This window comes from Chaetomium globosum, genomic scaffold, assembly GCF_000143365.1.
Source record: "Chaetomium globosum CBS 148.51 scaffold_3 genomic scaffold, whole genome shotgun sequence".
NCBI classification, from domain to species: domain Eukaryota; kingdom Fungi; phylum Ascomycota; class Sordariomycetes; order Sordariales; family Chaetomiaceae; genus Chaetomium; species Chaetomium globosum.
Window position 1 is genome coordinate 1962408 of NT_165978.1, and position 17105 is coordinate 1979512.

Genomic DNA, 17105 nt, shown 5'->3' on the forward strand with positions numbered 1-17105 from the left:
TTTCGAGGAAGAAGATGGACCCGACATACTCAAGCCAAGGCTTCGACGACACTTACTCACACACACCCAGATCGAGAGCCGGTAGTGGAGTATCCACCACAGAAGGGCTATTACAGAACCTCCATCTTGCCGAGTCGACATCATTCGAGACCGGGTCTTATACCACCAGCAGACCTTCGTCCTCCCGGGGGTTAGCCTCACCCGCCTACTTAAGTCCGAGCCTGTCCCACTCGCCGGGCTACCTGTCCACTCCCCTCACTCAACACCAAACACCCTTTCCACCTTTGTCATCCGAAGCGGTGGCCTCGGACGCCGAGTGGTTCGAATCGGAGCAGTCACAATCCCAAGGCGCACCGATCCTCAGGTTACAACCTGCACACGACCAGATCGGGGCATCAGCATCATCGCCTCCGCTGCCCTCTATCGAGACAGAAGCTATGAGGTACGAACCTCACGCTCGGTCCTCGGGCCACGGGAACCACCCTTCTCTCGACACCTGACTGACCTCTGGAACAGTACCGTTGCCGTTTCGTACCGACCCGACATTCACCATGGGCGCACGATCATCATTTACCTGGCCTTGGTATGCCGCCGCACTTCCGCCACCCCTTGGGACAGGCTCCGTGCTTACTAGTGACAGTGATGGAATCTAACAACGGGCTCATGCCCCCCCATGATCTCGGCCCTTACGGTTCAGACGCCAGTCTCACCCCGCCAAGTGGATCACGATCGGTCACAGCAAGCCCCCCTCGGACGAACCTCACCGCGGAGCAAAGGGAACTAAAACGGCAACGAGACCAAGCAAGGCACAACTCCAAGATGCAGGTCCGCGGCAGGAGGACGGACAGCGGTTCTTCAGTCTACTCGCCGCCCGTAACCCTATCCGACATGACAACTGGCGCATCGAGCATGCCCGTGTACACGACCGCACCGTCGCAAATCTCCCTCCTCGCCGAACCATCAGCACCGCATTACTTGCCGCCTTTCTCGCCACCGCTCCAGGACCAGAACCAGGCGGCCATGTTCACAAACTCGTACCCTCCGCAATCGTATATGCCCGATTACTCGTACCCACCATCGACGGGCCCAAGCTTGCCGTCCCACTATGGGTATGTTTCCACCCCTTCGGGGTTCAAGGGGATTCCAAAGCGCTAACCTCGACCAAAGCAGTAGGCCACTCGTTACAGGACCCAAGCCTCGGGATGTACCCAGTTCCACCCATTATCCCGCCAGGTCCCCAGGACGCGAGCGGGCAAGTCAGAGTGGTGCACAGCCGGCCGAAGCCGCAGTGCTGGGAGCACGGCTGCAACGGGCGACAGTTCTCGACCTTTAGCAACCTCCTCCGGCACCAACGGGAAAAGTCGGGACAGGCGGCGAAGGCGACATGTCCGAACTGCGGAGCCGAATTCACCAGGACGACGGCCAGGAACGGGCACCTACTCCACGACAAGTGCAAAAAGAAGGGCTCCAGCTAAACGGTGGTGGACGGCGGAACTCTACGCTGCGACTACTATTCAACATCTCCCTTCCTTCGATTCGAGGCGACTCCTGGGCCGACTCCGACTCCGACTACGACGATCCACTTCAACGACATTTTTTTTCTCCTTTCCTCCTCTTGCCGGACAATGTACAAATTTCAGCACGGAACCCTTTTTTTTAAATGCCGCAAGGCTGCCTTTCATTTTTGGGGAAGTTGTATTTATTTTGCTTGGGGCTCTGTTCCTAGACTTGGGGAGGTGGATCACATTGGGTTTTTTACATCATGGAAGGAATGGGAAATACCAGGCACATATTGGGCGAAAATTGCCATTCGTTTTATTTCTTTCGCTTATACCATAGCGTCACGACTGGGCATCGGGGAACTGGCTGGGATAAAGTCTTGCTACTGCTAGTATATTATCTATTGATGCCTCAAAGGCGAGATACCTTTTTGACTCACGTAGCGGCCCTTTCCTGCTCAGTCCCAGTGTACAGTAAGGTATCCAACCATCCACAGACTATCGAACTGAACATCCAAGCTGAACCCCACATCCTGCCCTTCCGAATTCCCCGAGGTAGCCCGGTCGCCTGCAAGATCTAATCAGCTAAGCTTTACTCCTTCCAAGCGAGATCTGGGGGATTCGAATGCGGAAGGAGCAAGTTTGAGTCGCTTTCCGTTCTCTCTCACGCCTAAACCCCACACGGATCTCGGTTTCCCGAACGCCATCCCTCCCTCCCGCTCTGATAATGGTGGCAAAATCCATATTACTAGAAGGTAAGGTAGGAAGCAAGTAGGATCCCAGATCTCCCTCACCGAGGATCATTTGGACTCAACGAAAAGCATCACGAGTTTCTCAACCCCCGGTTTCATGGCACATCCTTGGGGACCGACCACCGACTGTCTTGGCCCTCGCCATGGAGATCCTTCCAAACGGCTGCAGATAGCCAATCTCAGGAAAACGGGTCAATCCTACCGGCAAACAGGCCAAGTGGCTACTCACGGGCGTTGGAAACAGAAGCAAACCCGCCCAATCGCTGACCTCTCTCTGCCCACAGCCATCTGGGCCTGCGCATCGAAGGATGTTCACTGGTCGACGGCCCAACACGGCGCTGCACTCATCGATGACTGACTGGCCATTCACGCCACTCCCACTTACACCGCAGATGCATCGCGTCTGCAAAGTGTCTGAGCTTCAGGTGGGTGAAGCCTTGCTCCTCGGGCGACCATTGGAGTATCTGGACCTATACGGAGCTTGCGTCTAGAAGCCTGGCGCTTATGGCGCAGCTCCGGCCAACGAGGGCGGCCTTCACAAATTACACGCATCAACAACAACCACACACAGTCCTCTCCCGTTTGTGGTGAACTCAGCGCGCCTCCTATTGGTTTGGTCGAGATTCCCCAGCCGACACGGCGTACACTCACTTGTCCTCAGTGTGAACCGTCGCAAGGTGCTCCTTGATACAAGCCGCCCTGCTATCACGAGATACAATATGCCACCTCGAATCCTACGCAAAGTTCCCTTCGCGAATGTGGGATGGCCCTGTCGGAAACTCGGCCCCCGAAAATACAAACTGGCTAGCTCTCGTTGAGTGTGCTCCCCGGCTAGTGAACATCACCACACAGCCTGCCGGCAACCGGAAGGTCGCAAATAGCCCGACCTGGGCAGTATGGCACCGCCCATCTCACTGCGGCGTGCGTGATATTCAGGTTGTCAAGCCCAAACCGGGCATTCGCCCATGTTAGCAGCTGGGAACTTCCATGCCGGGCCCCGACGACGTCACTCCCGCCCCACGCCATCACACGGTCTGGAAACCACCCCCCCGAGCCCCCCTCCTCACCGACTATTTCGAGCGAGGTGGCAGAGCGCAAACCAAGTCATGTGGAAGGATACACCTGGATGTCCGTGGCGATCCGGGGCCGCGGGGACAGCATAGCCGAGGGCCCTGTCATGGTCGAATGTGGTTAAACTTTGACAACAAGACTGTTGACAACGCCTTACCAAGTGAGGCTCATAGAGGAGCCGCACGGTTGGGGTAGGTCGCATTCACCAATGACGATGGAGAGAATGCTGTTGACTGAAATCCGCCTCCCAATCGTCGGAAAATTAAGTTTCAAACCATGCGCTTTCATTTCACGGCTTCGAGCTGCCGCAACGTTGGCCGTGCGGGCGACACAGCCTCGCTGGAAATAGCAAAGTCTTGGCATGGATGGACCCTTGACCTGGAGATATCGACCCACATTATTGTCTCCTCGCTACAGAAAACCAGCCACTCCACTGGACATTTTAGCTGTCATCGTACGGTTTGGGTGTAGAATGACTATGTCAACCCCCTGGAAGCCAAACGGGAACCAGCAGCCGAACCCGAGTTGCTGGGCCGGTGCCGCGTCGGTGAATTCACGTTCAAAACACGGGGCCGGGGTTGTTGTAGTGTAAGTCTTCGGCGATGGCAACGCTCAAGCACTGCTGAGGATGATTAGATCAGCGAATCACGCCATCGACAGCTTTCCTGTCGAGTTGCAAACGTCGTCCCAAGCAGTCCCCAGCTTCTTCAAGTTGTTTGTCTTCGGGGAGACTCGGGGATCGCCCGGAGGGCATCCCGCCGGGCCGCAACGGCTTGCCCCAACAACGATAGGGTTTACCGATGTCACTCGTCTGGCGCCCTCGCACGACAACCACGACGGCAGACCTCGACTTAGATTGCTGCTTGCGTAGCCACGGTGTAATCTCCGCTTCAACGTGAGTTGATTCACGTCGGGCACCAATGTCTCTCGCCAACGCCGAACCCCGTTCCCCCTGCCTCGATAAAAGGGTACCGGCGAAACTGTTCAGCCGTTTTTCCAGGGCGGGCGTTGCGGTTGGCTCATTGACACGCGGCTGGAGCCACCCCTCTCCGGGTTGGTTACTTAGTCAATCGAATCACAACTCCCACGGACTTGGATCGGTGCACCCATGCAAGGGGTCGATTCTTCTGGTGCACGGCCCAGCTGCAAAAGGAACCAGGGCGGGGTTCATTGATCGCCGACCAAAAATGAGCTTCTGATTGGGAAGGGGAACGAGGTGCTGCACGGTTCCAAACCTCCCTGGCAGCCAAGTGCCCGAAATACAAGCCCGAGTGTTCACATTTGGGTTTGCGACGGGGGAACGTGAGCGCCGTGCCGGCCCACCACAGCTTGGCAAACGTCAAACGATGCTTTTGGGAAGAATAGCGCGGAGTGATGACAACAGAAGCTCGGGTCGAGTGTGAGCTGCACAGTTGGTACGATTCGTTCATATCCCCCTCGAGCGTTTGCTGAAATATTTATCGGGGTTATGACGATAGACGGCAGCATGGCAGCGTTGTCGTGTTGCGAAGCGAGCATCTCGATAACATTGTATGTTATGATGCCCAGGCCGGACGCTACCGGCGGAGCTTCCGTTTCGGAGCCGGAGGACACTACCGGACGGGCCAGGTTCGGGCGGCGCAAGAGGACGCCATGCACGGTTCAAACATCCCTGGCATAGCCGAACCGACACGGAATAGCGGCCGGGACGCGTGGGGAAGGTCGGCAGCAATGGCAGCAGGCAGCAACAAATGTCCCCGGTCCGGCCTGCGCAGCCACGCGCCGTCTCTATCCGAAACGGGACGACGACGAAACCTCACCGCAACAGCACCAGCGGGACACTCATCAGATGCACAGCCTCGATTCACGCGCTCCTCCACTGCGACGACGCGGGATGAGGCAGCGGCGGCGGCCATGCCATGCCATGCATGCCACGGTCAAAGGCGGCCAAAGTGGGGGGCTTCCCTCTTGAAACAAGACACGGCAGAGCGGCCACTCGAAACAAGGGTTTGTTGACGAGCGGGAGGAAGCGAGTCTTCTGGAAGGTCCGTGCCGCAAGCGGACATCAAGCCTCAATTTACAGAGAGAGACCGGCTGAGCAACGATTGGCGAGACGTCACGGCTAACTTGACTGCGGCGTACCGGGAGAAACGCTCATGCTACACTTCCATGGGGTTGGTTACTCTCGCTCATGCCGAGCTGTGCCGCAACACCACCACCGTGGGTTCCCTTCGCTGTGCCTTATGCCATTAACTATGTACGTTAACAAACAGGGAAAGGAGGAAGCCAAACCACAAGTCAGGGTTGATGGGCTATCGGGTGGTCGGGAAATTCTATGTGTCCGAAAGACAAATCTAGGCGATTCCGACTGAAGCAGACAAGGGAATCCATAACACTTTTTTAACGCCGATGCTTGGCGCGGCAGGCCCTTCCATGCGTGCTCTGGTAAAACCCACCGTTAGCAAGACACTATGTTCTTGGTATAGCTAACAGGACTGGGGTGACACGGACGATATCAATCACTTATCCATGGTCATAATGGCCTGATTGCACCGCCAAGGTTGGGGTGTTGGGGGGGGTCAGACGTTATGGGAGTGCACGGTTGCTCCGGGCTGCCAGTTTTTGAAGTTTCCCACTTGCTAACTATGTAATTACACTCGCTAATTAATATATGAGTTGTCGCATTCGGGTGCTTTCAAGGCGGCTCAGGGCGGGAATGCCGCCGTGCTAGCTCGCAACGATTGTACGTCGTTGCGTCCGCCCAGGCATGAACTAACCAGTGAGCATGTCGGCTTTTGCCAAACACCGAAGATCGGCCGTTTTAGCGGCATGGCGATCGATGATTCGGAGGCAAGGGTTCGCAGCAGCGACCGGTTTACTGCATCTGGTAAGGCTGGAATCTCGACGTCCGCTGAAATGTCTCCGGGTGCCGGGGATGTCCGGGGCTTGCCGCCTGCCGGGACCGGGGGGTGCTCAGAGTGCTCTGGAACTTTTAGCGGGAATTGAACCCGGGAATAAGAGCCAAATAGGTAGCGGAGCTGTTGCTTTGACGAACTACGACAGGGGGGGGGGGGGGCTGCAAAGTATGGACGAAGTACGAATAGGTGAATACTCTATTTTGTATGGAGAGAGCCTTGGGAGACTGTGTGCTGTGGGCGCAATGGTTAACCTGTTCTTGATTGTGGGGCTCATCAAGCGGCGTTGCAAAGTTCCAACTCATGCCATGTGGTGGCCGCGTGTTGTTGGGGGCCGGGAATACCTTCATGGGCTCACTATTCAGGTTTGAATACGCGAATAATATGTTTATTCAATTATGCGATTAAACAATTCCCAGTGTGATATCCTGCATAAATGCACAAGCGGCGGAAGGATTTACGCTCATTTCCACGCGCCGCTAGCGCGCGTTACCGCGGCTAGGTGGATGCGTCTGTTTGATTCACGGTTCTTGGCACTTTGCAACCACCATCATTTCACTCTCAACAAGCGCGAATCGAATGCATCGAATGCAGGGTGCCATCCACACACAACCCTCCCATAGCTAACTGAAAGCGTTCGAGTTGGAGGGCTGGCCGCTCTTATTGGCCCCTTCCACGTGCATCTTCGATCCTGCGGGCGCCTAACCACATACCCATTGCAACGGAAGGCGCATCCCAGGGGGATGGATGTCACCTGCCCGCAGCTTCCATCGATCATCGAAGCACGCCACCTTGACCGACAGAAGGTGCGACCGAAGAACCCCTTCCCACATTGACACATCCATTCCGGGGCCACGAAATTATTGCGGGCACCCGACGCTGTCAGTCCACTACCTTAGGTACCTTACCTTCGCTTCCAACAAACAGCAACGGTGGACGACAACGTCACATCAGAGGATCCGGGAGATGCGCGTGCCCCCTCAGCACTCTAACAAAGAGACAAATCGCCAGTTACCCCTGGTCCCCCAGTCTTTTTTTTTTTCTCTTTTGCCGACGCGATCCTCCCGCCGCTGGCGTCACACAAACCCCTGCTGCTCTTTCCAGTCAAGCTTTGAGACTCCCAGTTACTAGGGAGGGGGAGGGGGTCCTCTTCCGCACGACTAAGGCGACCAGGGCCGCGCCACAGCCGACCAAACAAACAAAACGACATAGACAAGCGAGCCTAAGCGACCGGCACACCACCATACCACCACGTGCGCTCTCCCGTACTGAGAGTAGTGGCTACCTGGAAGCCGTATTCGGAGGCCCGCCATCGGGGGTGGAAGGAAGGTCGCCATCTGGGCCGCCGCTCCAGCCGCCCGCCCTTGACGCTGGTGCTTGCAGCTTGCCAGCAAGATTTGCCGGGTCGCGGCCTGTCTGTGCGACCCGGTTCACTCAGTGCCCGTGAGCCGGATAGTTACTGGCCGGTTTGCTAGATCTGCCTGGCCTAATCTTTTGGCCTGTAGAAATTCCGGTTGGGGAAGTGGCTGTTTCCAGGTTGCCATTGGTAGTAACTCGGTATTGATCGAGCTGTTCGAGTTGGGCGGTTGGTGACCATCACGACGCTCGGCAGCCTTGCCTTCCTCAGCAGGCGCCCAGCGCGGCTCAGAGAAACCGCTCTTGAGGATTAGCGGTTTGGTGGAGAGTGTCTAGGGGTAGCACAACATGCCGGCCGCTGTGGCATCCCAATGGCGGGACCGCCAACGGAGGGTGTTCCAGTCCGTCTTCCAGACGGATGTTACTCAACCCACGCCTCAGTCAGCTCGAAGTACCCTTCTCCCAGGGCCCGAGCAGCCGTCTGCCGTATCCGCAGCGCCCTTTCTCGGCCAACAACAAACCTACCCGTCACAGAGTCATGGGCACCCCCTAGCAGACCAGCACTCCCTCCGGCGAAGTACCCCTGAGCCGCCCCTCCAGACAACACCCGCACAGCCACTGTTCCCCCCCGCGGCAGAAACAGACGACCAGGCTGCCTATGATCGCGCCTGGCACGTCGTAACCGCCCACATTGCCCTCCCCTCGTCCGCCACCGCTGACGATACGTTTGGTACTACCACCACCACTTCCACCCTTGCCGCAGAGCCGCAGCAGCAGCAACAGCAGCAGTCATGGCCCAGCAGTAGGAGACGAGGCCGCGGTCGAGATGCTTCTGCCGCACCGTCAGGCCCAGTCTCAGGCCCTGCCCCTGACGGTGACTTCTATGAGGCCTTCGCTGCCCTCGCCAACGCCCGCTCGCTGCTGCCCGGCGCTACCCGCACCGGCGACGTCCTGGCTTGGCATGTTCGTCAGGTGCGCGCCCACTTTGCTCAACACGTGATCCCCCTTTTGGCCGGGTGCGTCGATGACGATGGTGGTGGTGGTGATGATGATAATGAAGAGGGGACTGAGAATATGGATAATCAAGGCCGTCGTTGGAAGGTGGCAGGGGGGAAGGGGAAGGGTGATTACTACGAGAGACACATGGTGATTGTTATGAGTAGTATTCGGACGCTTGAGGCTGCGCTGCGACTCTACTTTCATGGCCTCCATCAGTTGTTATCAGGGTTTGCCCGTCTCGCTGATGTTGCTCCAGAGGCGGCTAAGAACGCTGAGGTGCTGAATGCCCGCTTCCGGCGGGACTTGCATGCCCTTGTTGGCGGCTCCGTGTCGGCGGGACTGATACGTTCCGTAAAAGCGGTCTTGGTACGCCTTGCCGGGACGATTCTCGGTATCCCTTCTCCCAGTGAAGTTGGAGGAGGGTGGGCAACTCGACCCGCCCCGCCGGGGCCCGATGATCTGAAAGTACAGGCCGCGAGGGAGCGGTTAATCGAGTTGGTTCAGCAGCTGCAGAACGTAGGCCTGGCTGGCGAGCGGTTCCAGGTCCTCTTCGCCGAGATCATGGACACCATGATGTCCAGCTTTGTCAGCGGAGCTTATGCCGGCGTGTGGTCGGCACCAGACACACGCTCATTTTCGGCTACGATGGACTCAGTGTCACGAGGCGCGCCGCTGTCTACGGCATCACCGTGTATCATGTCGCTGAATGACTGGGTGGAGAACCATTTTGCGCGGCTGAGCTTCGAGGTGCTGGCCTGCGTCTCCAGTAACCCTCAAGGGCCACTGCCGGTGTCGCTAGCCGACCTCAAGATGTACCAGTCTCTCGCCCTTGGCCGTCTCGCTGCCCTGCGTATTCAGGAACTATTTGACATCGTCTTGGCATGGCCGGCGTCCCGCCCGGCGCTCGATGACTTGCGTGCCACCATCACCACCGCCGCTCGCCGGAAGCAGCTTACCAACAGCTTTTCGCGTGCGCTACAAACCCGCCTACTACACCCAGGCTGTAGCACGCTTGAGATCTTGCAGACGTACATCTCCATTATCCGCACGCTACATGCTCTCGACCCCAGCAAGGTGCTCCTCAGCCGGGTCGAGCCGGGCCTGCGGTTGTATCTGTGCCAGCGGGAGGACGCTGTCCGCGTCGTTGTTGCGGGGCTCCTTGCCAGCCCCGACGAGATGCGCGCCGCGAGGAAGGTCAAGGAGGTATGGAGGCAACAACGCGACGAAGCTGGTCAAGCCAAGAAACGTACAAGGGACCACGACGACTATTCTGATGTTCTCGCTACGCCGGGATCCTCCTCGGCCAGAACTCCCCAGCCCAGAGCAGCCCGCCGTGGTTTCGCCCCGCAAGCAGACAACACTACCCCGTCCTACACATCAGTGCCAACAACACCCGCTCGCCTACCACTCCCCAGAAAGTCCACAGAGCCCCTCCCCAAAAAGCTAGTCGAGCTCGCCCTCCTCCTCAACAACGACCCTTCCCAGGCACAGACCCGCCGTGGCGCCACTGCCGCCCCTTCTTCAGACGACGCGGACCTCGACTGGGCCGACCCGTCCTGGCTTCCCGATCCCATCGACGCCGGCGCGCACTACAAGCGCCCGAGGCGCAGCGAGGACGTTATCGGCACGCTCATCTCGGCTCTAGGCAGCGAGGATGCCTTCATAAAAGAGTTCTCTGCCGTGCTTGCCGAACGGCTGCTACTGCCGCCGGCGTCGTCGAATGGCAGCCCGACGCAGCAGCGGTTCGAGCAGGAGCTGAGGGTGCTGGAGCTGTTGAAGCGGCGGTTTGGCGAGGCCAGCTTGCAGGGCTGTGACGTGATGATTCGGGATGTGGTAGATTCGAGGAGGGTTGATGCCGGGATCTCGAAGCGGAGGGATAGAGTGGGCAGAGAGAGTCTACAGGGTATGGGGAGGATCGAGGAGGTGGAATTAGGGGCCAGAGACGGCATAGAATATCACGCGAGCATTCTGAGTAGGCTCTTTTGGCCTGGCCTAGAGAGGGAGCATTTCCTGCTCCCTGCTGTTGTGGTCCAGCAGCAGGAGCGGTATGAGGCCGGGTATGAGGAGCTCAAGTCGCGACGGAAGCTGACTTGGCTTAACCAGCTGGGCCAGGCGAGGGTCGAGATTGAGTTGGACGATCGCACGGTTACGGTGGATTGCAGCCCTGTAGAGGCGACCGTCGTGTACGCTTTTCAGGAGGGTGGTGATGGTGCTGGCGGCGCGGTGCAGAAGTCAGTTGAGGAGCTGTATGAGCAGCTGCAGTTGGACGAGGATCTCATCGCGGCCGCGCTGCAGTTCTGGGCTGGCAAGGGCGTCCTACGCCGCGTGCCGGGCGCCGCGAACAGCAACACTTACGTCGTCGCGGAGACGCTCAGCGAACCTGCCACTGGTGCTCCCGCATCAGATGCCGCAGCCGACCAGCCCATGGAGGAAGAACCGGCGGCGGCGGCTGCGGCGGCCAGCCAGGGCATGTCGGCCAAGGAGCGCGAGCGCCGCGATATGTACTGGCGCTACATCCAGGGCATGCTGACCAACGCCAGCACCAGCATGCCCCTGGCCCAGATGGCCATGATGATGAAGGTGCTGATAGCCGACGGGTTCCCCTGGAGCAACGAGGAGCTGCAGGACTTCTTGGGGGAGAAGGTCGCTGGGGGGGAGATGGAGGTTGTGGGCGGGAAGTACAGGCTTGTTAGGAAGTGAGTCTGGCCTTCTTTTCTCTTTCTCTTGCTGGGGAGGCGGATGGCGGGCGGGGTGGGTGTTGGGAGTTATTCTGAGGATGGTAGGGGGTGCAGAGTGGTGGTTGTTGAGATGGGATGTAGCATCTGCTGGATGGTGGTCAGTAGTGCTAGGAGCAGTGAGATGAGACCGGAGGCCAAGACAGCAATAGGAATTCGTGCGTTTCATGCTATGAATCTTGTGATAGTCAGTTCGAGATGCTCGGGAGCTGGGAGTGTCAACAACCCCCGTATTTACATTTCTAAACTTGCATCCTGGCCTTCCAGCCCTTTCTCTTTTAGCTGTGGGAACCGCCAACAAGTCCTTTCTTCACCTTCTAGCCGAACTTATCGTACTAGGGTTTTGGCTACGTAGACTGACCCTGTCGCTTTCCTCTTCAGCAGCCACTTTCCCCGTCCCTGGCCACCTCTGTCGCGCGCGGGACTTTTTATGGATTTCTCCGGTGGGTATCTCTCTTGCAGAGTTGATCACGAGAGCCGTCAGATAGGCCCCTTTCCATCGGCAGTCCGGGGGCTTTCACAGCGCACGTAGGTAGACAATCTGGTAAAATACTAGTAGGTTTACGGCCGAGCAGTTACAGTGAGATAGTTCCTTTTCTTGGGAACGAATTTTCTTCCTCTGTCTCTCTCAACAAGATAGCCTATGTGAAGACAAGACAAGTCCCACCGTGTCCATCAGAGTTTTGACTGGCTTCGGTTTTCGAATCCCATGATCTCGATGGTTTCGTCGAGTCATTCATCTTTTTTTTTCTTCCCCCGCGCTCACGGTCCTTCTGTTGGCGTCTCCGCTCCGCGCCCTAGGCGACGCTGTATGACGAGGACTCGGAGAACACCCGCTGACCTCGATTGACCTACTTTGAGAGCTCTCCGTCATGACATGACGTAATCTCGTCGCTGGTTAGGAAGACTTGAAGGAGGGGAAGGGGCGAAGACCGCAGAAATTTCGTTGTCCGATTAAATCGCGCAAAGAGGACCGAGCGGCGGGGGAGAGAACCAAGGAAGTGAAACGCTGTTGTTGCTGTTGTTATCTGACCGCCTTAGCGACGGGCCTCATGACCAGGTGTAGTTCCCGTTCGTTACCTTGGTGAGCGAGAGGGTCGTGTAATACTTGCCGTCGGGCTTGACGATCGAGGCCTAACTAGTTGTCTTAAGTTCAAGTCAAACTAGGCTAGGATGGAACACATGAGTCGGGTAGGCCTAAGCTAGTTGTGTAGTTTTGCGGTAGGGCTAATGAATGGGTGGCACGGACGATGTCGGGTTGACATCACCCGACTGGCAAGACGAGGTGGTGGTCGAGAAGAACGTGGTTGTGTTGATATTTGAGGATGGAAAACGGGGTTGTTTCATGGATGTTTATTAATAAATATTATTTCTAATTCAGAAGAACAGGCGTTGAGTCCCCTAATAACGGCACATTGTGAAGCGGCTGTGTAGTTGTTCCTCAGATGTCTGTTCTAATTAGTGTCCCGAGACTGATAATGACAAAACCTACGGAATTCAGACGGTCTGGACGACTCGGCACTCGGTTGCAAATTACAGAGGGAATGGTCGCGGCACCCACTAGGCCCTCAATCATGGACAGATGACCGAGGTAAACCTGCGTCTGGCCGTCGTGGAGATGACAATTCCAGAAACCGCAAAATGAGCCGAAAAGCGATACAGGCAATTACACTCAAGAGGTTTCCGGGGCGAGGACTATCATTGGATTCCCTGATTAGGCGAAATGGTCCGGGAGAAGCAACACCAGCAATTCTACCCACAAGGCCAGAACATATTGCCGGTACTTCGTAGTTAACGTTACCTGCATTATTTGAGCTTCTGGCCAACGTGCAGATGAATGGTGTTAGATCTTCAATCGGGAGATGATTTGATGCTCTCTCGCCCACCACCTCCACTTCCGGACCCGGCTCCGTTCGGGGGCGGTAGGTCACCGACGGACTCCACTTATTACCGCCGAATGCGCCGAAGACGGCAAGTCGACCGGATTCGTTGGTCCGTGTCCGCAAGGATGTTGAGGAAAGGTACATACATATTCGTACCTACTTCGTATGCCAGGAGGTCGGGTACAGCGCCTGAAACCCAACAAAACATGCTGGTCTATTATTATTCGACGGCGGTGCCATTTTTGAGCACTTGGAATGAGGCGCGCAAAAGGCCCCCGGCAGCAAACTGTGATCCGTTTTGTGACGCGACATGGGGCGCACTTGCGTCGGGCATGTCGTTTCTTGCGGGTCAATTTCGTCCAGTTGGCGCCCATGAGTGATGGAGGCCGGGAGAAATGGCCAGGCTGCAACCACCCTGCCACCCTGCCATCTCGAGTGCTGGATCACTGGCATCGGTTTTTTGTCTTTTCTTTTTTCTTTTTTTTTTCTCTTTGTTGGACACATCGTTTTATGCAAACCGAGACTAAAACAGGAGCGAGATCCCGGGCCCCGCGGCTGGCGGCCCGTTTTCGTTGGCGGAGATGCGCGACTTGCTGCGGGGTGCGGTGAGCGGGCGACGAGCAGTGGCGAAGACAACGAGGTGCGCGAGGAGGGCAGGGTCTGGCTGTGGGCTTGCTGGGGCACAAGGGACGCTACGGTGCGATATATAACTTTTCCCGAGACTATTTGCAGGTCCGTGATGGGTGGCAAGCGGTAGTGCGACGTCGGTAACGGTTCAAGGACCGAATCGGCCAGTATGGGTTTTCCGTTTGGCGCTCGGCAATCATGACCTTGCGTTGGGCCCCGAAGTTGGCGAGTCAGCCGCCAGCGTGGCCCATCATCGGCGTGCGTAATTACGCCCCGGTCAAAGTGTGCCATCCAACCTGCTGTGCTCGCCCAGGCTTGAGTGGTGAGAGTGGGTTCGTGGCTGGCGAGGGGTTGAGCAGCGAGCAGGCCGGCTGAGGGCGGGCCAGCTAAAACTTTGCGACACTTGGCTCCAGCAGGGCGATCTGTCTGAAATGGGCTTTGGTGGCAGCGTTGGTTCAACGCGGCGTCGGGCAGCCGGCCGAGCTAAATTAGTGAGCAAGGTGGAGGACAGTATGTTAAGTAGCTTCCCTTTCTACCTATACTGAACAGTCATGATCAAGTCATAACGACGTTGCGCTCTGGTCATTTGGTCTGGCAATGGCACCATGGCCCAAATAATGCCTGTTCGCCTACCAAGAGGGTTTGGCCCCACCGAGAAGTTTCCCTGGTCCGGTTGTTCTAGGCCCCGTTAAAGGCAGAGAGAGAGGGGTAACGTCGGGCGAGCATCAAACAAATCAGCGCAGCACAGCGCTCCATCGATGGCTCGGGCATCCGTGGTTACGGTTTGGGGATCTGATCCTCCCACCCAATTTTAGTTTTACTCTGGCGGGTGCCCTTTGCGTCCATTTCCGCTTCGTTCGAGCAGAGCCTCAAATGTTATTCGCAGAAAGTTGTCGTCGTCGTTATCGAAACCGTTTTGAGCTGAGCGCATCGCCGTTTGGGGGAAGGGGTGATCAGCGCGAGGATGCTGAGTGCTTTTGAGCGAATCAGAGTCTCTTCTGACAATGCGTGAGCCAATAAGTGCGTGGGCTTGAACAAGGCCCCTCCATGTTCTGTCTTGTGTAAGCCAAAAGCCATGCCTGGAATAGGGCGGTTTCAGAGGGTTGGGGTTGGCGGGGTTCGTCGATCGTCAGAAGGGAGAGGGTGTTGCTTCGAGCCTTGAAATTATCAGGGAGACACTGACAACCTAGAAGGAATATAATCACCCGACCTCGGCGAGGCGGATGAATGATTAGTTAGCCTTGGTCACGCCGGGTTGCGTTGGAAACGTTGATCAGCATCGAATAAGACGACAACAACGCCCCGCAGGCGTCGGCGTATTCGTTCGTCCACGAAGACAAACCGGTGTAATCCGCTTGCCGAACTTTGCTGATGGCCCCAGAGGAAGAGGGAACGGAAAGGCCGGAAGAGGAGGCGAAGATATACGCAGTTATCTCTTTTCCGAGTCGGGGCTTTGCACTCGATAAGAGGGGTGGTCGGGAATGAATTGAAAACTCCGTTTCGGGAGAGTTCCCTCCAGGTTCTGAATGCGTTTTTCCTCGGGAAAATTAGTTTGAGTCATGATAACCTAAAAGCGATCGGGACCTACCTAATAAGGCAGGCAGGGTAGTTGTTCTACTAGAAGTTGCCTCTGGCCCTCTTTCCGAGGAGTCGACTCGGGTGGACTGCTGGGCAAGGGAGCAGCGGGGGAGCCTGGGAGCGAACAGTGTGCACGAACGAGGAAGGCGCATTTGCCGGTCGCGGGTCTTTACACAAGGGATTTCGATAGGGTGTAATAATTGTCTTACTTTTTATTTTACTTGCCCTCGTTCAAGAATCGACAACCTCAGGTGAACAAACAGACGGAACACCCGGAAGACGCACACAAAACGGCTCAAAAGTCCGACGGCCTGCCGGTGCGTGGCGCCAGCCCAAATTATTACCTGTTTTTCCGTCAGCAGCCCACTTTCGCCGCCTGTGTCCCACGCTGTTCTGTTCCAAGCCGACACAGGCGCATGACGGATTACGAAATACCGGCTCCAGCAAAACACAGCATGATGGCGGGCGGGTTTTGGGTTGATGCGCCGCAGACACAAGGGAGCCCGCGGGCGTCGGAAGCAGGCATTCCTTACTCCTAGCCTATATATGGCGCTTGGCCCTCCATTCCAGACGTCGCAGCCACGGAACCGCCGTCCTTGGGGGCGCCACCTCACAGCATCAAGTCTGTATGGCTTGTAACTATGTAAGTACCAACAGGGTCCATTCTCGTCCGGTTGCTCTCAGACACACAAAGGCGCAAAAATACCCGTTGCATCCCGGCGCCTCTGGACGTTTCCCCTCCCGGCCAACGCACGGCGAGCGTCCAATCCGACAGGATGCAGCCCTTGACCAAGATTTGCAGGTTGGCAAGTGGCACGTTCCGGGCTGCAACCATGTAAGTCGCTGTGAAGCGAAGCCCAAGCAACCTGATGTACGAAGCAGCGAAGCAGGACTGGTCAGAAAAGTGTGAATGTGCGTGGGTGCAAACGCCCAAAGACGTCGGGCAACGGGCACTTAATCTGAGCGGCCCCAACATCTCCCTGCCTCTTTAGGTTTGATTGTGGTCCACAACGCAGGGAGACCCAGCTCATGTCGCTTGGGCATGATGATTGATGGCTGAAGGCGGACGGAGAAAGCGGAGTGAGCGATCGGGTAATGAATGATGGTTAGGGGTTTGCGCAAATACGGTAATTACCATATCTGCCCAGGCCTGGGCCCTTTCCCCCCCCCGCCTCTTCCCCCCACCATCAATCACATCACGTTGGCGTCGGGGTGTCGGCTGAGACGGGAGCAGCTGCCAGCATCTCGAGGGGAGTCTAGCAGGGGGCTCGGTGTTGAGTGCTTTGTTACCTGCGTGGACCTTACACAGTACACACGGACGCCGAGACGGTACAGGGTTGGCGAGTTATTGCATTCCGTTGCCTCCTCCTCTCGCCGCTTTTGTCTTGGCCCCTAAGCCGGTCTTCGTAAGATAGGTACATGAATGGCTTGGGACAGAGAGAGCGCCAGGTTACATATCCCGGTTAGTGACGCCGTCTTTGAGCTCTCACACATCCCACAAGCCGCACTCCTGCAACTCGCTCGTTCGTTGCATTCCCCACAAACGCCGCAGCCCACGGCCCAACAAAGTACCCCCCAGCAAGCGATGCGAGACCTGCGAGGATCCCTCTAGCTGTATTTACGGAGCGCTCCAAGTAATTCACATTAGTGGCTGCACTCTTTGGGTTGTTCTGTGGCCGGGAGTGAGCTGGCCTTTTCCCTGGGGGGACCT

At 56.9% G+C, this 17105-nt stretch overlaps 2 protein-coding genes across 2 annotated transcripts; both read left to right on the forward strand.

Moving 5' to 3' along the window:
• Positions 1-14: 14 nt before the first annotated feature.
• Positions 15-1475, forward strand: CHGG_05934 (uncharacterized protein; the record flags this gene model as incomplete). The annotated part of the gene is made up of 4 exons (XM_001222028.1): positions 15-319; positions 400-442; positions 619-1109; positions 1196-1475. The coding sequence occupies 4 exons, from the start codon at positions 15-17 to the stop codon at positions 1473-1475; spliced, it is 1119 nt and encodes a 372-aa protein (XP_001222029.1).
• A 6445-nt stretch (positions 1476-7920) lies between these two features.
• CHGG_05935 (uncharacterized protein) lies at positions 7921-11552 on the forward strand (the record flags this gene model as incomplete). The annotated part of the gene is made up of 2 exons (XM_001222029.1): positions 7921-11267; positions 11495-11552. The coding sequence occupies 2 exons, from the start codon at positions 7921-7923 to the stop codon at positions 11550-11552; spliced, it is 3405 nt and encodes a 1134-aa protein (XP_001222030.1).
• Positions 11553-17105: the final 5553 nt, after the last annotated feature.